Source organism: Caloenas nicobarica, chromosome 5 (assembly GCF_036013445.1).
Source record: "Caloenas nicobarica isolate bCalNic1 chromosome 5, bCalNic1.hap1, whole genome shotgun sequence".
NCBI classification, from domain to species: domain Eukaryota; kingdom Metazoa; phylum Chordata; class Aves; order Columbiformes; family Columbidae; genus Caloenas; species Caloenas nicobarica.
The window spans coordinates 7,347,257-7,372,146 of NC_088249.1; the positions used below are offsets into that span (position 1 = coordinate 7,347,257).

The following is a 24,890-nucleotide window of genomic DNA, read 5'->3' on the forward strand; positions in this document are numbered from 1 at the left end:
GTTACATAAATAAATAAGAAGTTTCTTGTTCTCCATGACTGGAGATTGGCAGGGACTATGGTGAGAACAGGAAAACCCCTCCAGGCACTTTGGATCTCTTAATACCTTGGCTCTTTAGAGCAAAATATTTGTACAGCTAAACACAAAGACAAGGGATGAGGGTCTTCTCTGCAGTCCCCCTGTTCTCTGTCTCAGAAACCAGCAGCTCTGACAAAGACTTCATTACAAAGAGCAGACTTGAAGTGATTTTTACCTCCACATAAGCCATGCAAGACCTGCAGTGGTACAGTACATATGGGATTGGTGTTAGCACTTATAAATGGCTCAAGAAAATGGGCTGGGACTCCAGAAGCTCCCCGAACAGTTTTGAGAACTGCAGAAAGCGCCTAACCCATAGAGCTTTGCCTCCTTGCTGCTTAGCTTATTAGCAAAAAGGAAGATTGGGAGTTAATTTGATTAGTGTGCAGAATACTTGCTCGGGGAGAAAACAACGGGTTGCCAAAGAGATCTTTAATCTAATGGAGACAAGCATAACAATACCGATTGTGAAAAGCGAGCCTGGATGATGCAGATAGAAAATGAGACCTTGAATTTTTTTATTAAAGGGGTTAATGACCAGTGGTGCAAACAAAGCGTGGTCATGAGTTGCCCAAGTCTGTAGGGCATCCATGTTTAACCTACATGTGCTGCTGGACTGAACTCTTGAGTTAGGGAAGGGAAAATCCTGTCAGCTGCATTAGTAAATCAGGCGAAGTGCGGACCCCACCAGCCTTGTGTTCTGCGGCTCTGAAACTGGGAACTGAGCAGTGGGACAACTGAAGAAGACTGGCCTGAGGCAGGCGGAGCGCTGGCAGCTGTTTTGCTGGCCTCAGTTCTGCCACTGCTCAGCCCTTCCGACTTGGAGCACTGTGCCCTTGCTGAGCCAGCTCTGTGCCCTTGTGGCCAAGAAGGCCAATGGTACCTGGGGTGGATTAGAAGGGGGGTGGTTAGCAGGTCAAGAGAGGTTCTGCTCCCCCTCTACTCTGTCCTGGTGAGACTGCCTCTGGAATATTGTGTCCAGTTCTGGGCCCCTCAGTTCCAGAAGGACAGGGAACTGCTGGAGAGAGTCCAGCGCAGCCACGAAGATGCTGGAGGGAGTGGAGCATCTCCCTTATGAGGAAAGGCTGAGGGAGCTGGGGCTCTTTAGCTTGGAGAAGAGGAGGCTGAGGGGAGACCTCATTAATGTTTATAAATATGTAAAGGGTGAGTGTCACGAGGATGGAGCCAGGCTCTTCTCGGTGACAACCAATGATCGGACAAGGGGCAATGGGTACAAACTGGAACACAGGAGGTTCCACTTAAATTTGAGAAGAAACTTCTTCTCAGTGAGGGTGACAGAACACTGTAACAGGCTGCCCAGGGAGGTTGTGGAGTCTCCTTCTCTGCAGACATTCCAACCCGCCTGGACACCTTCCTGTGTAACCTCATCTGGGTGTTCCTGCTCCGGCGGGGGGGTTGGACTGGATGAGCTTTCGAGGTCCCTTCCAATCCCTGACATTCTGTGATTCTGTGAATGCCTCAGAAATGTTCCAGTCAGGAGACCTGACCTCTCCATTGCTGTTTAAGCTTTACCCCAGTTTAAAAAAAAAAAAAAAGCCACAAACTGTTTAAACTTTCTTCTCAACAATAATTATTCCTAATTATTTAACACTTCTAGTTCTAGACTCTCAAAGAATGACAATCAGCTGAGACTTGACAGTTGGCAAAGCTGTATTAAAACATGTATCCTCGTTTTAATAAGCAGGAAACAGCCACAAGTAATTGTTGTCTCACCACAGCAAAGTCCATGAACATTCCTCTAACAGTTAGCTGGTCAGCTGGATATCTAAATACTTTGCCAAATCTTGGGTTTGGTCACTGACAGAGGCAGAAGCCAAACTAAATCCTCATGCTAACAAAACAAAACCACTAACAAACAAAACAAAGATGTGCCTACTGAGCGGTAGTCTTCAGCAGTGATTTAGTATTCTATCTTCTGCATGAACCTATGCTGCTTCCCTTTTAACATCTTATCTCTTGTCCAGATGAGCACTATGCCAGGACTTCCTACAAGACCCTGTTTCTATGATATAGACTTGGATCCAGTGTCAGGAGAAGTAACTGGGCTCTTCTGAAAGGAATTATTGACCAAAGGTAGGTGCCTTCGTGAAGGCTTTCGATATTTGGGCTATATTTCTCATGTTGAGATAATGGAGTTAAGCCAATCTCATATTATGCCATACATTTCCAAATGACATTTGATTATAATTCATCCTGCAAGTTGCCTGCAGTACTGTATAATAGTAATTAAATTTATTTTTCTTTCTAGCTCCCAGAAGAGCACCTGATGAGTCATGTAAATGGAACTATGCCCTGATCTTTTATTTTAAGTCAAAACAAGATATGACTGAGAATATAGAGCAAGAAGTGACTGGAAAGAGAACTGCTAAAGAATCAACCACTTACTTTTAATCTGTAATAATTTCTAAATGACTCTGTTCCAAGCTAGTTGACACTGAGCATATCAAGCACGCTTCCTCTGCAGCCCTCCTGCTTCATAATTATAGCTGAAGCAGAATACATAACCTTGGGTTTAGTGACCTCTTTTGATTCAGTGACATGATTTTAATAATTAAAAATCCTAAAGCTGGAGCTGTTTGAAACAGTCTTGGGACTTAATTGTCTTAACCATAAGGTTTTTGTAGCATACGTTATCTTTGAAAGTCTTGTACGCTGCATATTCGTGTTTGCCATACTGAATTTTATATCCAGCTTTTCACACTGTGGGAGAAACGGCTGTGCTGCGAAACTGCACCGATGTCACTTAACAGAGGGAGCAAGGAGGAATCCCCTTTGCTTCTCATCTCCTTCCAGAAGCGCTTACCCTGGCTTTTGCTGTGAACTATTTCTGCAGGCACCTGAGCTACATCAAATTTCCCTTCTACAAAGCCCAGCTGTGACTACCATATTCTACTGCTAATGGAAATCCAACCTCTGGATATTCTGTAGGGTCTGGATCTCTGGCTTCTGCCACATGTCTTTTGAACCATTTTATGCTCAACAATAAGCACAGTTACACCGTTGACGAGCCTTGTTTCCTAAGGTACCTTTTTGCTGAACAGAGACAGCGTAAGTAGTGATCAAGTGACTTGTAGCAGGTTTTGTCCGCAGGCCAGAAAATCATTTTGTAACATAAAAATACCATTGCTGCCAATTTTTGGACTAATACAAATAAACTGGTAGATACTTCAACTGCTTTTGGGGTTTTAATGAATGCACTGAGATTATTGAAGTAGAACTTACTTCTGTGATTAGATGTACACAGCAGCAATCCTTGTATTGACAAGTACAAGTGATTATTGCAGTAATAAGTTCCCTGCAATGCACCACTGTGTGTGTGTATTTAATCTTGTTTCCTTCCCTAGATGATGTGTGTCATCCATAGGAAATAAACTACCTGAATTATTCCATGAATTTTGGATACTCACAGCTGACTGCAAAAGATCTGAGTTGAGACTTGCAGAGCCCATCTGCTTGCATCAGAACTGAATCTAAAAACATCCTGGTTTGGGTGAGAACTGAGAGAATCAGGCTGTAGGTGTGCACCAATGTAAGGGCGCATCTGTAGTACACAGATCCTGTGTATATTTATGGAGAGAGAGAGAGAGAGATCTATATCGCTGGAGTTATTTAAGAGGGGAGAATAACTGTATAAAAATTACCTGGTTGTCACAGGAGCAGACAGAACAGCTTAAATCATCATAAGAGCATTTGAGATGCTTTCACAGCCTGCTAAAATTCTCTTCTCCGTGGTGTTCAGCTGAGGAGTTACTGGCAGCCGGGTTTGCTGGAGCACACAGAGGCCACTTGGAAGGGGTCAGGGTGCTCTCCGGTTGCTGCCCCAGACCCCGTGCCCGGCTGAAAGCGCCTCGTCACCTGTGTCACCTCGGCCCAGCCTCCCCATGGCGCACGTTGCCACAGCTGCCGCTGCCAAGTCTGCTGTCAGCTCCTACGTTTCATCTTCCCCCCCACACTGCTTTCCTGCGAGCGCTCTGGGTTCCACCTTCATTTTATGCTTATGAAAGATGCGATAAGTGCAAATTTATGCTAAGATTAGCCTCCTTTTAGTTTAGCGTGAGATCATCGACATGTGCTTGAGAGAGATGGTTCAAGAGGTTGCTCGTCCATCTCCTGCAGCAAGGCAAAGCGGCGGCTCGAGTGTGCGACTGTGCAAGGGTTTGCTACGCACAGCGGGACTGGTGGCGACAAAGCATAAGGGCCAAAAACCAGCCCCAAGGGTCTCTAGAGCTTAGTGGGGAAGCTTTTCTAACCTGCCCTTTCAACCTAGTGGAGTGTGAGCTCTCCAGCAACCCTACTTTGGTCTTCTGATACATAAATAGGTTGTTTTTTCTTAATTCTCTCCTTTGCAACTAAGTATGCTGGCTAGTTCTTGCCCTATCAAATAGGACACGAAGGACACTTCATTTCTTCTAACTAAATATTGGAAGGTTGTCTTCTCTTCCTGTTGCCTAGAGAAAAAACTAATTATGCGCAGATTTGTTCTCTGTGGGCTGTTTGTGGGCCCAGAGATGTTACGGACATCCGTTCCCCCAGCTGTGCTGTAATGAGAGTCTTGCATCACGTCATACAAGAAATAAATCTGTGTTTTCAACTAGCGATAGGGACAAAAGGAAAAAGGAGAAATTGTTGCTTGGCTGGCTTGCTGGATGTCACCAGCACTTCAGTGTGGGCCCAGAAAGAAAACCAGAGCCTACGGCTGGGCCGGGATCTTCTTTCAGGCTTATCCATCTTCCAAGCAGATCCTCTGCTTGCCGCAGACCCTGTCATTTATTTCCCTTGCACCACAGCCTTTGGTGCTGCCGTCTTCCCCTGGAGCGGCAGGAACGATTGAATTCCGTGCGAGGTGTTTCCGAAGGGGGTTGCTGAGGCCTGCCGCCGTCACGCCGCCCCCAAGGCAGCGCACGCTGCCCATCCTCACCTTCGCCATCCTCGTTTACCATCCTCGCTACCGCTGCCCGCTTTCCTGCATCCAGCTCCAACAAGGGAAAATCTCCTCTTGCCGAGGGGCCTTGCTCAGCTTTAATGGAGAACTGGATCATAATTAGAACCAGTGCCCACCCCGAGAGAGAAGCCATTTCTAAATGAAGATTATTATCCTGAGTGAATATGAGCAGACACAGAGGAGCTTTTAAAAATGTGATTCCTTGTTGCTTGATCCACATTTCTGCCTTTCTGGCTGACATTTCAGCCCAACAAACCCATTTTGTACCTTTTTTTCCACAAAGAAACTAGAGAGGGGGAGGCCATGTGTACATTTCTAAGGCTGGTGTGCACTGGAAAGCACTTGCAGGTTCGAGTGTGCTGCTTAGCCTGATTTCTTATGTGCAAACACACTGTGAAGTAGTTAACGTCCTTAAAACGTTTGTGGGTGTCAGTCAGCTCCCTGTGGAGATGAATGGGGACATTCAGGCATCTCAAACTATAGCTCCATGTAGTTCAGCAGCTGCACTTGGTAGTCATTTTTCCACAGGCTCTCCCATCAATCATAACAGCTGGAGATGCAATTTTTTAAAGTCAGATCTTAGCTGCTATGGAGGGGAAAAGAAGGCCTATATGAAAGCGGTACTTTCTCTGGTGTGTTGGACAAAGATTAGCTTAAACCCAAGAACTGGCTGTCCTTGCCACCAGGTCTGAAGGTGTAAGCTCCTGTGGTGACCCAAACTGTGTGTGTTTAAAGCTACAAAGGTTTCAGGTAGGACAAAACAAAAGCAGCTGCCAAGAGCGAGACCCCCTTGCTTTCCCCACAGCCAGGTAATCGCTGGATTCCCAAATGCCAGCGGTCCCTCCGGAGCGTGCACAGGGATCCAAAGTGAAAACCACAGCTCAGTCCCTAGGAAGACCTTTCACCTCGTGTGTGGTTTTTGTGTCTGCTGCTGCTGTGCACAACCTGGGAGAGGAGGAAAGGTTCTTCTGCGAGAGGGAGAGAGCTCCTGCCCCACAAGCAGGGAAAGATCATACAATCATTTCAGTTGGAAGAGACCCTCAGGATCGAGTCCAACCATAACCTAACTCTAGCACTAAACCGCGTCCCTAAGAACCTCGTCTAAACGCCTTTTAAATCCCTCCAGGCATGGTGACTCCACTGCTTCCCTGGGCGGCTGTTCCACTAATGCTGCCTTGCAAAGAGGGCTCCTGCCCACAAGCAGAGAAAGACGCCGCCTTGCAGAGAGGGGTGCTGCCCCGCCAGAAGTGGGGGTGCTGTCCCATACGAGGGCGGGCCGCTACCTTGCACAAAGCACGGGCTGCCGATCTGCAGACAGGGAGAGGCGCTTCCCTGCAGGAGGAGGGGGGATGCCCCCCATGCAGAGCCGGGGTCCCGGGCCACCCTTCCCCAGCCCCGCTGCCCTCCGGAGCTGCGAGCAGCTTCCCGCAGCGCCGCCCGGGGCCGGGGGGCGGGCCGGGGGCTGGCGGCGGGGGGCGGGGGGCTGCCGGCAGCGCCCTCCCCGCCGGCCCGGGGGGCGCGGCTGCGGCGGGAGGCGGCAGCGCGGAGCGGTGCGGTGCGAGCGGTGCGAGCGGTGCGGAGCGGGGCCGAGCGGTGCGAGCGGTGCGAGCGGTGCGGAGCGGTGCGGAGCGGGGCCGCAGGTGAGGGCGCGGGGGGAGCGAGGGGCGCGGCGCGGGCGGGCAGCGCCTCGGGGGGTCCGCGGGGGAGGCGACACGCGTGGGGCTCCCGGCTCGGCCTCTGCAGCCGCGGTCGCTGCCCGAGGAGCGCCCCCCGCTCACCACCACCCCCGGGAGGGGTTCGGCTTTTGGGGGCGCCCGTTGCCCGGGGCGGGGGGGACTCGTGGGGCGGCTCCTGCGGACGCCCCCGAAACTTCCCGGGCTGCGGCGGAGCCGGGCTGGGGGCTCCGCTCGGGGCACCGGCAGCTCCGGCTTCTCTCCCTCACGCCCGCCTCTGTCAGCTCATTTTCCTCCTGATAAATTAAAATGAAAAAAAAAAAAAACCAACAAAACTGCTCCACGGGGGAGCACGCCCCGCCGGAGCCCCCTCTTTAATCATCTTACTACTTAAAAGCAGAGTACAAAATCCTGGGTAAAGATTTGCTTGGAGTCACTGAGCCAGTCCCGGAGAAGTTGGGCTGTTTGCAGTAACACGTTTTTTGCATCTTTATATCCCAAAATGTTCTGATGATGTTTAAGGCAGCGCTTTTTTTTTTTTTTTTTTTTAAGGGTGACATATATCTTACAATGTCATATGTTTGATGAACACATGCGGTGTTAATTGAGGTTGCCATGGAAGGCATACACGTAGTATCAATAAGCTCCCTTCTTGCCATGTGATTTCACTTTTGTATTCCACAAGCCTCCTTTTTGTATTCTGTGTTTTTGCATATTGTCGTATGGTGCATTAAAGATAAAAATATCTCCTGTCTCAGGGTGTAATTTGTCTAGCTGGAACTATGAGTGCATATGGAGCAGTGGGGAAAAGATTGAGCTAACTGTAGGAGAAGAAAATATATGCGTGTGCGTGTGTAATGTACATTTGCCATAATATGGGCAGTTAAAAAAAAAAAGTCCCCTTTTGCCACACAAAATAGCAAAATAGTATTTTTTGCTGTGGAACATCACTGAGTTGACATTTTGGTGGCCTTATTTTGCCTTTGGATAATGATGCTAATTAGTGGAAAAAAACTGCTGTGGTGCATCCAGGCGTAGAACTGCTTTTCCAGCCCTGGTCTCCCTCCCAAAATGAAATATTTTTTAGAAAGAACTTGTTAATACTTAAAAAAAAAATGCTCTGCAGGTCTTATCATTTGTTCGTTGTGTTACAGATAAAAGATGGAAGTGTCGGCCACGCTTCGCAGCAAACCTCACATAACCTGCAAGGGGAACTGAAGCAGAAAGCAAAGCCGAGACAAAGCAGCATCTGACCTTGTCACTGGGGGGCAGAAAACAGCCACTGGCTGCCGCTGGTTTTACTGGTGCTTCAATCAAACTCCCTGTGCAATGTGGAATTACAGATAGCTCAGAAAGTGCAAGTTCTTTCCAGGTCCGTGGGGTGAATAAAAACTGTTACTCGTGGCTTGATTTGTCATCCTTTGGGGGACAAAAAAAAAAAAAAAAAAAGTAATGTCAGACTGGCAATGAAATAGTTGTGTTGTTAGACCAAGCGCAACTTAAGTGAGTTGTCCTGGAGGTGAGAGTGACTCTGGCCATCAAAGCCAAGGAGAAGCCTGTTCAGCTTCACGTCTACCCAGGATTCCTTGGAGAAGTGATGAAGTGAGTAATAAGACAAAGTGGGAGTTACAAAGCGGATGCAATAGCTCCAGCAGAACTTCACTGTCACATCAGCTCGTTAAAAAGCAACTAACATTGTATTGAAAACAATTTTGGGGAAACAAAATGCAGTTTGAGCATCTCCGCAGTTCCTGTGTCTGATGCATTAATCAAGAAAATCGGTAATATAGTACAAACGGAGGAGAGGAGTGAATATGGCGAAGGCAGCTAAGGAAATTCACATGGAGAACCCAAGAGAGGTAGAGACTCACAGCACAGGGGCAACATGCTCCCCGTCAGAGGAACGGGCAGAAAAACCCTCCATGCTCTGTTTCAAGAAGCGGAAGAAGTCCTGTAAGAAAGGGCAGAGCGTGAAGGATGCGTGTGAAGGAGCCTCGGAGGAGAAAAGCCAATGTATCAGCACCGACCAAGGGGAGGCAAAAGTTTCTAAGCAATCGCGATCCTCCAAGGGAGCCTGGGCAGCCATCAAAAACCTCGCAAGACCTCGGAGGAGGCAAAAATCCTCCTTGCGGAAGAAGGTGCCCTCCGATTCCCGAGTGCAGCTGGAGATGGATGCTGAGGAGGGCCACGCACAAGGCGTCCCGAAGAAACGGGTCAGCTCTGGGGTGAAGATGCCCTGCGTACGGTTCTCCAGAAGCAAGAAAAAGCTCAGCCCCTCTGAAGCAGTGGAGGATTCGGAGGGCAGCGTGCAAGCAAATGAGGTGATGGGCATTTTGAATAAAGCTAGCGAAGAGACGGAGGGTTTGGCCCCGCCAGATAAGTCCGAATCCTTCAGCCCAGTCTCTGCGGAGGAGGACCAGGAGGCGGCGAAGGAAAGTGTCAACTCTGTTGGGAAGAGTGAGCCCTTGACAGAGCCCACACCTGGTGCAGAGGAACATACGGAGTGCCCCGCTCAGCCTGAGATAACCGAGTCAGAGACAGTTGATGGAACAGCCCGGGAGGCACCGCCGGAGGGGAGCCTGCCCCACGCCACAGTCCGTGCGGAGTGTGGGGAAGTTGCTCCCGAAGCGCCTGTTTCCAAGGATCAACCCGACAGCAGCCCTGCAACCACCGAGCTGCAGGAAATCCCTGATGCCTGCAAAGAGCTGCCTGAAGGGGATGAATCAGAAAAGAGTGTAAATCTTCCCGAGGAGTGCAAAGCCGAAGAAACTGCAATGGATTTCAGTCAGTCGGCGTTCAAAGATGATGCGGTGAGCGCGCAGGGCTGCTCCGGCCAGCAGGTGACATTAGCAGCAAGTGTGGGCACTGCAGTTGGCATTGTCATCACTGTCACTGAAGCCGAGGACTCTGACAACACTGACTCTGACCAGGCCTACGAGCCGTCCCCGGTTTTGCACCGCCATAAGCAAAAAGGGAATAAAAAATCAAGTGAGAGCTTTGATTTAGGTAAAAAAGAGGGCCCCGAGGCTGGTGGTGGTCCCCAGGCAGAGGAGAAAGGTCCGAGTGACCATGGGCACAGAACTGGGGAGCAGTACGAATTGCTCCTCATCGAAACCGCGTCTTCCCTCGTGAAGGCGGCCATTCAGTCATCTATCGAGCAGCTAGTCAGCGAAATGGCTCTGGAACAGAATAAACACAACAGTTTTCTGTGACGGCAGTGATGACCCCAAAATAAAGAGTACAGGGAGTGATTTAAAGCTCCATTTGGCCTTGGGGGGAGAAAGCTTGAAGGGCTCCCGGGGCCGAGGTGTAGTTAATTCTGCATGCCCGTTCAGTTGTGTGTCTATGTGAAATGGATCCTGGGATGTGGGACAGGTCCTGCTACGCACAGCGTGTCCCCTGGGGCTGGGGCTTCAGGCAGTGCCGTCAGCCGCAGCTGCAGAAAAACGAAGGTGTTGCAGCAACTGTGTTTTCATTTAGTGGCATTTTTACGTTAAGGCCACGTCTCTGCCACCATCCATGCCAGATATCCCTGCTGTTCATGCTGTAGATCTGTATGTACCGTGTGTTTAGTGAAAGGTCCCGAGAGGTGCTGAGCACCCGACCTGCTGCTGGGCTGGATTCGGGGCACGTCGCCCGCAGCTGGAGGTTTGCCCTGGACTTCGGTGGAGACGAGGAGGGGTGAAGCGACTGCAATGTTAACACGAAAACATCAATGCCAGACACGCTCAGGCCGGCGTTTAGTATTGCAAACAGGTACTTGCTACGTACAGATGCCAGAAGCTGCCTTCGCCCCTGCCGTGGCCTCGCATGAAGCTGGATGGTTGCAGCGAGCGGCGTTTTTCATTCGGCCTCTTCCCCTGTCACAAGCAGCCTGTGCATTTCCAGACACGTTAAGGCACAGCATCAGCCGCTCGCCTTGCTGACCCCAAGCTGCGCGAATGCCAAGAAAACGACATCGCTTCGTTTGCTGGGGGCTCGTTCTCGCACCATTAAACTCAGTGGGCAGAATTCCCAGTGGCGGCGGTGGCGCGGGCTGGGCAGGAGCATGCCTGCTGCGGCCAGCCCCTCTGCGTCCTTCGCCTTGCTCCGTCCCAGTCACGATGTCGTGGTGAAGCTCTCCTCGGATGGAGCATATTTTTGATATAAGGCATGTGATATAAATAGCAGTGAGCTGCATGCGTGTTAGCAGTCAGCTAGGCTGAGAGATTGGGGTTGTTCAGTCTGAAAAAGAAAAGGCTCCAGGGAGACCTTATTGTGGCCTTTTCGTACTTAAAAGGGGCTTATAAGAAAGATGGGGACAGACTTGTTAGCAGGGTCTCTTGCAATAGGACAAGGAGTGATGGTTTTAGACTAAAAGACGGAAGATTCAGGCTAAGCACGAGGAATAGATTTTTTACAAGAGGGTGGTGAAACCCTGGCCCAGGTCGCCCAGAGAGGTGGTGAATGAACCATCCCTGGAGACATCCCAGGCCAGGCTGGACGGGGCTCTGAGCAACCTGAGCTGGTGCAGATGTCCCTGCTCATGGCAGGGGGGGCACTGGATGAGCTTGGAAGATCCCTTCCGACCCAAACTGTTCTATGATTCTGTGATTCTATGATTCTCTTGCCTCCGTGTTCACACAGTTTGGGTAGCTGTGATGTTCTGCTGGCGCTGGGATGGCTGTAAGTGGGGAGGAGATTTGGTCTGAGCACTGCCGGTGTCCCTGGGTGCTGGGCGCAGCCTGTTCCGCAAGGCTCCCCCCGCACGGCAAAGCCCACCCGGCTTCAGCGAGTCCGGGCATCCCCTGGGAGACGTGCATTGCTCCAGCAGGCTCCAGCTGGCTCTGGCACGCCATGTAGCTTGCTCTGAAACACGTAGGGAAATGCCAGAGAGATCTTACCAAAGTCCCCAGGGAAAACATCTAGATGTGAGAGCCTGGGGACATGGCTGTAAAATGCCTGGACAGGCCAACTGCCATCAAAAACCCACCAACTGCCCTGCTCTGATGGGCTTTGCACCAGCATAGTGTGTGTGTGCAAGCGTCGCCTCTAACTACCAGTTCTCCAAGAGAAAAGAGCCTTTTAATAATTTGGGATTGCATCTGAGCAGCTGGGATTTACGTACAGCTGCGGGCAAGTCAGCCTGTTCTGAGAAAATTCTCCTGTGTATTTCTCAGCCGATACAGAAATAGCAGCCTCGCTTGGCAATTGCTCACTGACCATAGTCGGAGATTTCCCTCCCCAGCCTAGGATTTGGATTTCTGTTAAAATACAAGGGCTGTAAACTTTCCTAGTACCTGGTGCACAACCACATTTTAAGGTTTGATAAAGCCTCTCTGCTGTTACGAGAAGACTGTGAGCAGTGAGTGCCACAGCTTGTTTCCGTGCAAGTAAAACTTAAGGAAAAATCAGAGGATGTAAAAAGATAATAAAAGGTTTTCTTTTTCTGTGAATCTATTTAATAAGTTATCAGATATTGATAATTCAGTGTGTACAATTTTCATGGCTTTGTACTTCACGCTGGTCCTTCCAAGTGTTTCGCCGTGGTTTTGAGAGGGACTTTTTGAGGACTTTGGTATGTACTTTGGAGCTGCCGCAGCACTGTGAGAAGCGCTGGAGGCTGCTGATGGGCTTGCACGGGATCACGCCGGGCACCGCGGCCGGTTGGTGCCGAGCAAAGGGCTGCAGCATCTCTGTGAGACCCCGCTGGTGTCAGCTGCGGAGGACGATGTCTGGGGCTCTAGTGAAAGAACACAAAATGACCCCGCGGGGCCAGGCTGTCATCTTCTGTCAGCCCGCTAAGCAGTTTTGAGAAGATTTCATGTATTTCAGTATTGCCTTTTAGGAGAAGCATGTCTTCAAAAGTAGGAGGAGAATGGCAGAAATGCTTTGGTCCAGCGTGGCCTCTGTGACTGTTGCTCCGCATCCAGGGTTGTGTTTGCATCCTTTCTGTAGCTGTTTCTCCCCTCGGTTATAGCTATACATATAACTGATGATTATTTCATTAAACCTGAATGTACCTGTTGTTTTCTTGCCTTGTGATTGAGTGGGCAGCTCTGGAGAGATATTATATATGAAAGGGTAAACTTAGAGTGGTGCTCTGATGTGTCCAGCTTTTCAGGCAGCCGTGCAGTGAGCAGAAAGAAATCTTAAGGCTGGTAGCAGACCTGAATTCTTTGGACGCTTGCTCCTCCTGTGCTCTTTTTATAAGGTTTCCTTTTGTTTGCTGGTCAGTAATTTCCACCGCAGATTCCTGGCTGCCCAGGGACTGCTATAAGGTATTTGTGAAGGATCACAAGTGTCCAGTGGCCAAGAAAAGCCGTCCTGCTGCCCAACAGCTCAATGCCCGATTACACGCCCTGGAAAAAGTTGAGACCAGACAGACCAGACAGACCAGGATCAAACCCCGCTGCACGTGGAGTGGCACAGGTCTTGCCCATCCCATGGGGTTGGGTTGGTTTTTCTCCACAAGCTGCTGGTTGAGGCTTTCTGCTCCCAAGGCTCCAGGTTGCTATTTCCAGATGTGGTTTGCTGGTGACCGGGACCGCGGTGGGGCCAGCACCTCGGCATGGGGAGCAGCAAGTTCGGTGCTTTGGCACTTTCTGTTACAGCGCAAAAGGATCCCACGACCTAATCTTTTTTTCTGCATAACATCTTTCACTTTATAACATACAGAAAAAAGAAGTTATACTTTTTTAGTAGTATTAATACTATTTATTCTTTCAGCTTTACAGAACAAAATACAGACTCATAACAGCTGCTAATTACTTAATTAAGACTCTCTACTCCTTCATTATGATTAGAGAGTTGAGCATTAATAAAACATTTATTCTTTCGGAGGAGGAATGATAAATTTACTATCGCAAAAGAGAATTGGGCCAGGAAACCTGTGAGAACATGACTGATTGTGCCAGAGCACCAAAGGGTGACCTGGCTTTAGGGCATTCCTCACCAACAGCTGAAAGAAACTGGAGTAATACATAAACTTGGTTTCTTATAGCCTCATTCAGATTGCTTTTGGGCCATCTGGCTCCTCGTCATGGAGTTCTTTGCTTGCTGCCCCTCGGAATTATGGAAGTGGTTGCTTTGTAGCAGCATCTTAAATTATTTGGTTCTTCTGCTCACCCCACGGCCTGTGCTGCTGCTTTTCTCCCAGATGTTTCCAGCACCCTCCTCGGCAGGGACAATCCGGCTTTATATTCAGCAAGTCCCTTATCCCTGCTTTGCTGTGTCGTTCAATATTTTCATTTCCCACAGCTGTTTTATATTAGTAGCAAAGAAAAAAGTGTTTAAATAGTATAACTTGTGCCCAGGGAGGCTTCCAGGGAGATAAAAAGCTTTCCTGTTATGTCAACGCTGAGCCCAGCAGAAAACAAGTGTATCCCCTGAAAAGTTCCTTGTGGAAATTGCTGGTAGACAATGGTGGCATGAACAAATACTGCATTTTCTTTCCTGCCCTGGGATGCCAAAAATGCATTAAAAATGTGCAGACTGCTTAGGGCCAGATCTCCAGCTGCTGAAGGTCACGGCAGCTCCGTAGATTCAAAGGACCAAATTCGCAGCAGCCAGGAATCCAGTGTTTGAGTTGAACGTGCTGTCTCTTCATAAATGATGGACATTTTCTTATGTGTGCTTCTGTGTAAAAATTAAAAATCCAAGATTTTGGTGGGGTTTTTGTTTGTTTGTTTTGTTTTGTTTTGTCTTCACAAACGCATATGAGAAATGGAGTAGGTTTGTGAAATACACAGGAACCCCGTTCTATGCTTGGGATGGATGGATGGATGGATGGATGGATGGATGGAAGCCGGACCCTGCTGATTACCCCACGTGTTAGGAGCAGCGAAGCCCTAACATTGCCTGTCTTATAGATACAGAGTTTCAACACGAATAACTCAAAATGAAGAAATGCTCCCAGAGAACAGATTGATACAAATAATTTGCTTTAATATTATTCTACATCTACAGTTTTATTTCCCAGAGAAATGGTTCTCGTTAGCTCTTGTTGGGTGGTATTAAAATAATGAAATACTTTCATTTGCAACCAGACAAAATCTTTATATAATATTAAATGTGATTTAAAAAATATATGATCAGAGGATGTTATTTCTTATGCAGTTATTTCAGCAACAATATAGGTTAACATTTTTTAGGAGGCACAACTTTCACATTTCTTTCTTCTTGCAGAGAGTTGTGAAGGGTGCAGTTCTGTGCCAAATGACGGGATTTTCCTGCAATGGGGTGAAAGTCCATTTAGTTGGAAAGTGGATTTCAGCAAGAATACCCAAACCCAGCATTTTAAAATAGGTTTTGTTACATAAAAACTGACAAACATGCTGGATACAAAAGGGAGGGAGACGTTAAGAAAACATGTTTTGCAATTCAGATTGCTGAGATGAAAGTATCATCTGTCGCTGCAGCTGACTGGCAGTCACCCCATCAGCCCGTGAGTTAGATTTAGCTGAGATCATCCTTTCAAATCTCTTTATTCCCTTGCCAAGGTGGGAGCCCCAGCAGGGTCCCTTCTGCAGGTACCAGTGTCCTTTTGAGTGCTGCCCTCCCAGCTCCACGTCCTTCCCAATGCACGGACACCCCAAGCATCGCTTTCCCGTTGTCCCAGAGGGCGAATTTTAATCTTGAGAGGCATGTCATCTCCGCGAGCTAACGACAGTCATTCGTGTCACGTTTGCTCTCACTGTTTGCCATTTTAACGAAGACACGAGACCGAGGTACTGATGCGTCAAGGCTCAGTGCCGTGACAGCTCTGCATGATGTGCGACTGGTGCGATGGCAGCTGGGTGGGAAGCGCAAGAACTCCGACTCCTACGGTGCTTCTGAGCATCCCCACCAGGGAGGAGGAGCGATGCGTCCCCGTGCTCCCGCCAGCAGCCTCTCCGCCTGCCAAAACCTCCCCAGACTGCCGCTGCGCAAAGGCGTCGGGCGTTCTCCTTGGAGCGCAGGCGGACGCTGAACAGCGCTTTGTCGCAGCCCAGCCAGCCTGCAGCTGAATTTCCATTTAGTTTGCGAGCCGGAGCAAAGCAGGGGAGGCCCAAGTGCTGAAAGTCTCTCGTCCCGAGTCTCCCTGAAGTTTGTAGAGCAGCTGCGAGCCCGTGGGCACGACACCGCGGGCTGGGGGACCGGCTGGCTCAGCCGTGCGGGGCCGGCAGGCGTGTGCAACAGGCGCAACAGGAATGCACACCTGCACCCTGCGCATCAAAGCGATGAGTAAGCGGCTCATGACCGCACCGCCGGGATAAACAGAGGCTGGCAGGGGATGCTTGGCCCCTAATGACAGGTTTGATGCCTGCTCTGCTGGGTCTGGCACTGCTGCGGGGTGGCAGTGGCGATGACTGCTGGAGCGGGTCCCTCCCGGGATGGCTGCAGGGAAAGGGGGGTGGCGCTGGGCATCAGCCTCCACCCCCGGCACAGCGGCACTTTTGGCTGGAGCTTGGCAGGGCTGCACCCCCAGCACTGGCACCAGGCCTGGCTCGACGGGTGACACTGTGCTTGTCCCTGCCATGAGGTCTCTCCCCTGCATCACCCCGATAGCTCATGGCCCTGGTTTGCCTGCCCCGGTGCCTATAGCCAGCTTTACAATGACAGAACCTGAGGGAATGTCAGGAAGAAGTGCCAGGGGAGGTTCAGGTTGATCATCAGGAAAAGGTTCTTCACCCAGAGGTTGCTGGAGCACTGGAACAGGCTCCCCAGGGAGGTGTCACGGCCCCAAGCCCGACAGTGTTCAAGAAGAGCCTGGACAAGGCCCTGAGACACACGGTGTGAACTGTGGGGTCTCCTGTGCGGGGACAGGAGTTGGACTCGATGATCCTTGTGGGTCCCTTCCAACTCAGGACATTCTATGATTCTATGATTCTACATCCTCCTAGGGGTGAGTGGCGAATCCAGTGCCAGGAGGGACAGAGGGCTTTATACAACATTTTCTTATGCTGTTTGTCCCAGTAACAGGTGGGTTAGCATGGACTAGAATTCACCTGACTGCTGCTGGAAGCCTTTAGCAGCATCGCCTTCTGCATCCCGGGAGGGTAAAGCTACGCACGGACTGCCCTGAGCTCTGCAAAGCTTCCCAGGGTGGCTCAGCTCAGGTCAAAACCAACCTAATTCAGCAGACAAGGTTTTGAGCGTTGCTCTGCCTTTGTTCTGAGGGTTCAGTGTCTTATTTAGAATAGTTAGTGGAAATATTTCCTCTCTTAGGCTGCTTTTGAAGTCATGTCATTATTTTTTCTTAATGAAATATGCAAATCCGATAAATGCTGCAATTGCAACTCAAGGAATTCAGTCCTGACACAGCTCTGGTTGTAAATATTTAACTGGCATGTAATTTAGGGCAGATCCATCCTCTTTACCTTTTTTCTCCCAGTTTCTTATTGCTCAGAATATATTTGCTGGGAAGCCCACTCAGTAGCAGTCCTTGGCATACCATGGCAAGAGGGGAACGAAAAGGCTGGGTTTTATTAAACAGCAAAGCTGAAGGTGATTCCAGCAGAATGGCATGACCTGCAGATTGCCGTGGGAGGGCTTCGACAAGCCAAGAAAAAACCTCCCATCTTGGCCACTGATAGTTCGCGGTCCCATTCAATGATGCTGAGCTGCATCTGCCGAGATCGTTTGTCACCACACTTCTGAAGGCTTTGCTTACGTGGGATTTATACCTTTTGCCTCCGAAACAGTAGAAAACTATTCGGTATCAGCATTACACTCTTTCTGGAAAGGTTATGATAGCAGTATTTCATGGTTTTATTTTTAACTGCAATGCTCACTGCTTCAGGTTTACAGCCTCGCAGCAAATTTATTTTCCTTTTCTAACCTCCTCATTGTGCAGAGGTGTCCCAGACCCCTCTGGTGAGGGGCGCTGCACCCACGGACGGGCTGTGACAGCCCTTCTGCACCCCCCATGGCACCGCCGCCCCATTTCACAGTGATTTGACAGACGACATGCAAGCAAAGAGCCTGCTCGAGTGGCTGGTGTAACCAGATGTCTGAAGACGTGTAGTAACCACAGCCTGTGCAGAAGATAAAATCAGCTGAAAGGGGTTTTTTTATCCTGTGTAGAGATGGGGTGAGCACGGCCTGGCCATCAGCATCACCTCCTGGGCAGCCGGCACTGCTCTCCCGCAGCTGCCCAAATATTCAAGGTGGAAGAGGCAAAATCTATCAATTTGCAGGTGAACACTGAGAGGGGACAGGTTACCCTTTAGGGACGACTTGTGCAAGTAACAGGCATTGAGGTTTCACTCCTATGGCACTGGTAATGCAGGAGAACTTCAGTCTAAGGCTTTCATTGCACAAGTGCTACCAAATGGCACCTCCTGCCAGCACTGCAGGTGGTTAAAAGCAAGTTTTGCAGTAAAACAGCCCCGTGCTAGAAGGGGAGATAAATACCCTTCATTCTACACACTTTACTGCACCCTAAGCAGCCCAGGAACTGTGGCCCCTGTGAGACCCAGACTATTCAGCATCAGAGAACTAAAAATATTTCAAAATGCCTATCTCAAAATTGTTTAGCGTGCTTTGGTTGAGAAGCCACCTAACCTACAGGTGGCATATTCAGGCCAGCACCCAGATACGTGTGAGAGTGATGGCAGCCGCTGCAGCACTTACTGGCATTTCAGAGGTTAACTTGAGCTGGCCCAGGAGTCTGCTCATGCTACAGGGCTTTGACAGGGGTCTGAGCCCCAAATCTTCCCATGTTTTCATAAAACATGAGCTGTAGAGCCCACAGACAAGGCACTGCAATGCCTGTGGTTTGGCAGCTCCGTGTCCTTGATGCCAGGACCCTTTTGCAGCACCAGGCAAAGCTCTGGGGGTCCCCCAGAGCTTTGAGAGACTTTCAGCCTTCAAGCAGCAGTACCCTGGGTCTTTCTTTGCCTACGCCCATGTGCATTTATCAACCAATCGCAGATATCTGGAAGGAATTACCAGTATCAGTATTCTGCACACTGTGACGAATTCTTTTGTATTTTCATGAAAAAAAAAAAAAGACACAAGAAATGAGTATTTGCCAAGCCCAGCTGTGCAAGTCAGGCAGACTTTCAAGCATGCACCAGCATAAAGGTTAAGCACTTAGTAATTCAAGTGTCTTCTACATACAGTAATAAAACTTCTTATGATGTATCCAGGAGCAGCTGCTGCCCTTGCTTAGCAAATGTAACTGTCTTCTGAAATTGTTTTCTATTCACAAGACTTAAAGAGAATTATGTTTTCGAGTTAACATAACTTGGAGCTGATGACTTTGGTCTTGCAAGCTGTTTCTTGCTTTAATTATAACAGCACTTTGACGCTTGCAGTAGAAAACGGCTGAAAATGCGTTTATTGTATTGTGAATGATGCAAAAAATGCAGATGTTTGATGTCACAGATGTTCAGTACTGCAAAGCTTAATCAAAGTACACCCTAAAAAGGTGTATGACGATATAAAAAAATCGCTTACACTTGTAAATTTTCGAAGACATACTGAACACGTCCATGAACACAGTGCTGATTGCAGTCTGATGTCAGCTTTACTATTTGCAGTCAATACAACAGAGTCACTCCTACAACACATATGCACATGTAGTTTATACACATTTGGCTCGTCTACCCAACTTCATAGTTTTTATTAAAGCTCCTTTTTAATGGTCAAGAAGTGAAGAAAACGATCCTTCCCACAAACCCAAAGACGAGCAGCATGTCCCAGCGGTGCCTTTGGGCACTGCTGCTTCTGTCCCCACTGCTGTCCCCGATACTCTATTACCACTGCTCGGTTATCTCTGCAGAGACATTGAGGGCCGTTTGACTTTCAATATCAATTAGTTCAGGCAAGTTAAACATCTCGATGAAGTTACCGAGATGCCCATCTCCCACTGAATAGTCTAAAAGCTCATTTTCAGCTCTTTGCTACAGCTATGCCCCAACCCAGCAGATGCTCCTCTCTGTTCCTAACAGGGCTTAAATTAAATGCAGGAAACCAAGCAAAGCAAGCAGCACCCAGAGAAGCCAGCCTACTGGGTAAAGTGTCACACAGAAACAGGGAATGACTATAAAATACCGTTTTTTTTAACCATCATGTAGAAATGGAGGTCAGTGGAAGCCAGAGGCCATTTGCTCCAGTTAAAAGCAGCTTGTGCTGGACATGATTTAGCTCTCTTCTAGGAAATGCTCCGTGAGAATCTCTCCGTGCTCAGACACAATATTTGCAGGCCTGGATGTCTGCAGGGTTTTGTTTGTTTGCTTGTTTTAAAGAGAGGCTTTTTAAGCACAGTTAAAATGCCTTCACACCAGGGCAGCTTTAACGGGCACGCACAGCGAGAGGAGCGCTCAGTCTAGCAGGCAAGCACACCCCAAACCGCAATGTGCATTTTGTAACATCATCCAGGCGGGCTCAGAGGCTGTTTGTTTTTTCCCTTTGTCTTAAAACACAATTTGGCAGCCCTCAGTGGCCCATCCATCCCCTGGAGTGTGCAGCTCCCTGCCCAGGAGAAGCAGCAGCCACCCTTACAAAGACCTCAGATGGTCTTTTAATTCAGCCGCGATTTAATTGCAGCTCTTGCTCCAGGACAGCTTCAAAGAAGAACAGCTCAAGGGTCCTGACTACAAAGAGCTTTGGAGCGGGCATTTTGACAGTGAACTGGTCTCACCATTGTTCAGGCTCCCCCTTTCCGAAGGCAATGACTCAACTCCACCGGGACTGGCAGGGAGCCGCCAGCTTCTCAAAAACTGGGTAATGAGATTACGGGAACAGCTTGCAAGGCTTTTGCTCTTCGCTGTGAAAGAAACCTCTGCGCTGTAAGAACGTTGTGTGGCTCTTCAAGGCCTTCTGGTCAAGAGCATCTCTTGAGGGATGGGTTGGAGCCCATCTGGTAGGAAGCCTGGGGTATCTCAGGTGAAAAGCTACAGAGGAACAAAATACGACTCCAAGAGGAATACATACAATTTTAAACCTCTCTTCGGTATGTTATTACTCTTCAGATATTAAGTAATGATAAATGAAAGGCAAAAAGCTTGCATTTTACCATTTTATGGCGGCTTTGCAAGCACAGAAGAAATAACACATTATATGCTTGCTCTTAGTAAGTGTACAGAATGCAATATTTAAGAATGTGTTTGCTCCAAGTACAGAGTCAGAAATCATTTTCACCAAGAAAATCCATGTGTGGTTTTTAATCTTGTAAAGACTTTTGGTTAGGATGCGCCTCCTCTCCAAGAGGAGAGGACACGTCCTTCTTTGCAGCTCCTTGCAGAGAAGATGGACAATAATGGGACATGTCCTAGAGGGGCATCAAAATTTGTCTCTGCTCATGCAGGAGCAGTTGATGAGGGAGGAATAGGAATGAGGAAGAAGTTTAAAAGTAAATTTAAAAGATTGACAAGACCTGGAGTCCTCATCAGTGCAAAGTGAAGGTTTCCACCCTTACATTGATGCCACCAGTGCCCTTGAAAAGACCAGCCTTATGGCTTCCACGTGTATTTTATGCTGAGATTTATTAACTGCAGTTACACAACACAAACACCAGGATTAATCTCCTTGAGATGTTTATTTTAATTAAAAACAAACTATTTGGGAAACACAATACGTATTTCCCTCTACATTTCCCTCCATCTAGTTTCAGAAGAGCAATTCTATGGGATACAAACAGTACTAGGCACCTCGCAGCCTATTAGACAATGTTTAAACCTCACACCCAGCAATACAGTCTCAACTCTAGTAAAGCAGAGCAGAAGCCAAGTTCACATTTATGAAAAATGTAACCGAGTTACGTGGAGGCTTCCAAGGACTCGGGTGGGAATTAGCTCAAGTTTAAAAGTTAGAGAAGTAAAAAAGCAAGTACACAAATCAAAGTAAGCAGTTCTTCACAGTTATCTTGGAGGTGATGGGAATGGTGGTTGAAGAAAATCAGCTGCAGGGAGGAGCTGCCGACTAGGTGGAAAATGCCAAAATATCCAGAGTTTCAGCATCTGAAGGCTACACAGGGGCAGAACTACTCTACCAGGATCGTATCAACGCTTTCTTGGATGAGATCCGACTCCAGTATACATTCATCTAAGTGTTCCTGGGACAAACTGGAGCTCTTCCCCACGCTCTCGCTGTCACAGTAAGGATGAAACCTGGGCGTCGCGGGGCTCTCCAGCCGCTGGCAGCGGCTGTACTTGTGCTGCTTCCCTCTGTGCATGTACATGTGTTCCAGCAGCTGGCTCTTCCGGAAGAACGTGCGGCCGCAGACGGTGCAACTGATTTTTCTCTTTCTTGAGAAAGAAAAGTTACAGTTCAACTCCAGCGGTTCGTGGTCCTTGGAGATGAGGGAGAGCTGGCCGATCTGCAGAGGCTCCAGGTCGCTGCAGCTCGGATGCTCCAGCTGATGCTCGTCCTCCTTGAGGAGGAAGGCCCCGAGCCGGGGGCCATCCCCGGCCTCCCTGTCCTCAGCCAGAGGGTGCACCTCGCCCAGGTCGCTGCTCTCCAGGATGGAGGCCGGCACGCCGAAGGGCAGCGAGCCCGACACGTGGGTGTGCAAGTGCTGCCGCAGCCCAACCCGGGAGTCGAAACGCTCCCCGCAGTAGTGACACAGGTGCACCTTGAGACTGGCCTTAGCAAAAACGGGGCTTGCCACCTCCGGAGAAGGAGGGGTGCAGCTCTGGGACACCACGGGCTCCGAGTCGCACCTCTCCTGCTTTACGGAGACCGAAAGCTTCGGACGCTCTTCTGCCGGCTTGGCGAGAGCAGCGGGCTGAGCAGAGGGGCGAGCGCCCTGCTGGTCGAGGGAGCTGTCGTCCAGGCCGATGGCCAGAGAGAGCTGCAGCTGCGGGTGGTCGCCCTGCGCAGCGGCCCTGCCGCCCGCCTTGGGCAGGCTCTCCTTCGCTCCCACGCGTTCCTTCGCCGGTTTGTGTGCGGTCGAGATCTGGATCCCGTACAAGTTTGAAGACTGGACCGGCTCTGGGGAGAACACTTGGTTCATCTCGACGGCGATATGGGAGAGGTGGTCTGCGTGGAGAAAGCGGATGCCCTCCTCCAGCCGGCTCTGGCTGACCATCTGCTTTGGCCCTTTCCCGGTGTACATGATATGCAACAAGTAACTAAATATGTCAGGCTGGATGTCTGCAGGCTGAATCTTTATGCATTCGCTGAAACAAGACGGATGATTAAATACATACGGGGCTACAAATCACAACCCTGATCCGTTACCTGCCCCTTCGCTTGCTCCGTGTGCTGCGGTTCACAAGCAGCAGCGCTCCCTGCCAAGACCTGCAAAAGTGCATGTGTCCCGTTTGCACAGCAAAGCGCCCCAGAGTGTATTTACCCCTGTGATTACAAAGGCCGTGAGCACAACCGCAGCCAGGGACAGCGAGTGGCCTGATCACCCCGTCACTCACAGGCACGATTGCCACCGCACGGCACCGCAGTGATGCCGTGCGAGCTACACATCCCCCGTGTGCGCCGCTCCAGTAATACGAGGCAAAGAATATTTGTGTGTTTAAGTAATAAATTCAGCTGCTGATACTGTGTAATCTTTATGAGCTTTGCACTTAAGTGTCAGTAAACAGTTTCTATTGGAATGGAAGTTAACCGATCTTCTCACTTCCAGCCGAAGGGTTACGCGGCCCATGGCTAACGATGATCTTGCAAAAGTGCTGAGGGGCACGACCCTCAAAAAGGAAGGAGACTGGAGAAGGGTTTAATTAATTACGAGCAGCAAGCGCCAGCTCAGAGGTGAGATTAGGCCTTGGCACCACTGTTGTTATACCTGCAGAACCACTCCTGCCCTGGCTGGGTGAAGCATCCGAACAGCAGCTTGAAATAAATCGATGATCTCAGTCTCGGCCCTTATCTGCAAGAGTCTGAAGCGCAGAACTGTGATAAGGCTTCTTGATTGCTTCAAGCCCATGGATCCTGACAGAAGGGACAGTCCCGCCCAGCAAGCTTGCCTACAAGCTAACGCAAAATAATGGACACGCTGCATCTGGGCAGGAGGTACCTGAACATCCCTAGACTGCCAACTTGTGCAGTCTCACTGCAGGAGGACTGTAGTACTTACGTGTTTATTTTCTCTGATTATGCAAAAGTCTCATCTTCAAAACACAGGACCTGATGTTGGCATATGCTGACTAAGAGAGTGGGTTTAAACAACAGCACATTCTGGCCTGGGAATGTTTATAGAGCTGGGGTGTGTGCTGGGTTAGGAAAATCTCAGGACATCTGACATCCCCATTTACACACTTAGATGGTTATACCTTTAGGAAGGGGAAAAAGCAGAAAGCTGAACAGAGTGGTTAAAAAGTGAGAGCTGCATGTCCTTACCTTGTCTGATGAATAAATATCATCTTAAAATAGTTCGAAAAAGCAGCGAGCACCGCTCTGTGGGCTTTGAAGTAAACATCTCCAATGGCAACTGTGCAGTCACACAGAAAGCCAAACTCCCGCTGCATGTTCAGCTGCTGGAGGAGGAGGACGCTGTGGCCGATGGTATCCATGGCGTGTCTGAGAGCAAGAGAGCAAGATGTTCACCTCTTGAAGAAATCACAGAGCTCCCAAAGCCTCAAGTGTGGGTTTCACACCACCCTTAATGCAGAGAGCATGGCCCCGCAGAGCCCCTACCCTCCTCCAGATGGTCCCTGCACCCCGATTTAACAATTTCTCCTACCGATACCGGTGCCCAAACCCACGTTCAACGAGCTCAAAACCTACCCGGGACTTTCCGACGTGCCAGCTACAAGCAGAGCTCGTTCTCCTACAAATTAACAAGGCTCCGCGGTGCATCGGCACTAACTTTTGCTCTGAGCCCGGACCGCGCTTTCCACCGCCCCGCTCCCCGCGCTCGCCATCGCTCCCCGGCCCCGCAGCCGCCGCAGCGGAGACGCGGGGAGCGGCAGGACCGGCTCACAGCGGGAGCCCTGTGCCGCCCGACAAAGCCCCTATTGTGCCGGGCTGAGCCGCCCGCCCTCGCCAGCGGCCCCTTCGCAAATAAACGCTGATATTTGCTATTGTTTCCGCTGAAAATTATTGCGCGGGAGGGTGGGGGAACAGCAGGGGGAGGCGCTCAGCGCAGCCTCCCCTGGGAGCGTAACCAGCGCCCTCCCCCCGCGCCGCGGCTCCTCCGCGCCCGCGCAGCCGCTTACCCGCGCGGAAGCGCAGCGCTGGCCCCGCTGCGGCGCCGCCCGCCCCCGCTGCCAGCCCGGCGGATGGGGTGGGCGCTGCCCCCCCCCCCGCGCTTC

At 49.8% G+C, this 24,890-nt stretch overlaps 3 protein-coding genes across 4 annotated transcripts in view; 2 read left to right on the forward strand and 1 right to left on the reverse strand.

Moving 5' to 3' along the window:
- MTHFD1 (methylenetetrahydrofolate dehydrogenase, cyclohydrolase and formyltetrahydrofolate synthetase 1) overlaps positions 1–3,328 on the forward strand; it is a 42,607-nt gene extending 39,279 nt beyond the window's left edge. Inside the window, exons 27-28 of the mRNA XM_065635325.1 lie at positions 2,064–2,172; positions 2,348–3,328. Of these exons, the coding sequence (XP_065491397.1) occupies positions 2,064–2,153 (90 nt within the window). The 3' untranslated portion in view covers positions 2,154–2,172; positions 2,348–3,328. The remainder of the gene's footprint in view (positions 1–2,063; positions 2,173–2,347) is intronic.
- Positions 3,329–6,637: 3,309 nt separating this feature from the next.
- On the forward strand, positions 6,638–9,952 carry AKAP5 (A-kinase anchoring protein 5). Its single transcript, XM_065636562.1, has 2 exons — positions 6,638–6,681; positions 7,869–9,952. The coding sequence occupies exon 2, from the start codon at positions 8,529–8,531 to the stop codon at positions 9,924–9,926; it is 1,398 nt and encodes a 465-aa protein (XP_065492634.1). The 5' UTR covers positions 6,638–6,681; positions 7,869–8,528; the 3' UTR covers positions 9,927–9,952.
- Positions 9,953–21,166: 11,214 nt separating this feature from the next.
- On the reverse strand, positions 21,167–24,867 carry ZBTB25 (zinc finger and BTB domain containing 25). Of its 2 annotated transcripts, none has more exons than XM_065636150.1 (3): positions 24,795–24,867; positions 23,977–24,156; positions 21,167–22,802 (listed from the first exon to the last, which is right to left on the reverse strand). In XM_065636150.1, exons 2-3 carry the CDS (start codon positions 24,147–24,149, stop codon positions 21,665–21,667), a joined length of 1,311 nt encoding a protein of 436 aa, XP_065492222.1. In that variant the 5' UTR covers positions 24,150–24,156; positions 24,795–24,867; the 3' UTR covers positions 21,167–21,664. The 2 variants fall into 2 exon arrangements, with proteins under 2 accessions (XP_065492222.1, XP_065492221.1); XM_065636149.1 differs by lacking the exon at positions 24,795–24,867 and adding an exon at positions 24,364–24,719.
- Between the last annotated feature and the right edge of the window lie 23 nt (positions 24,868–24,890).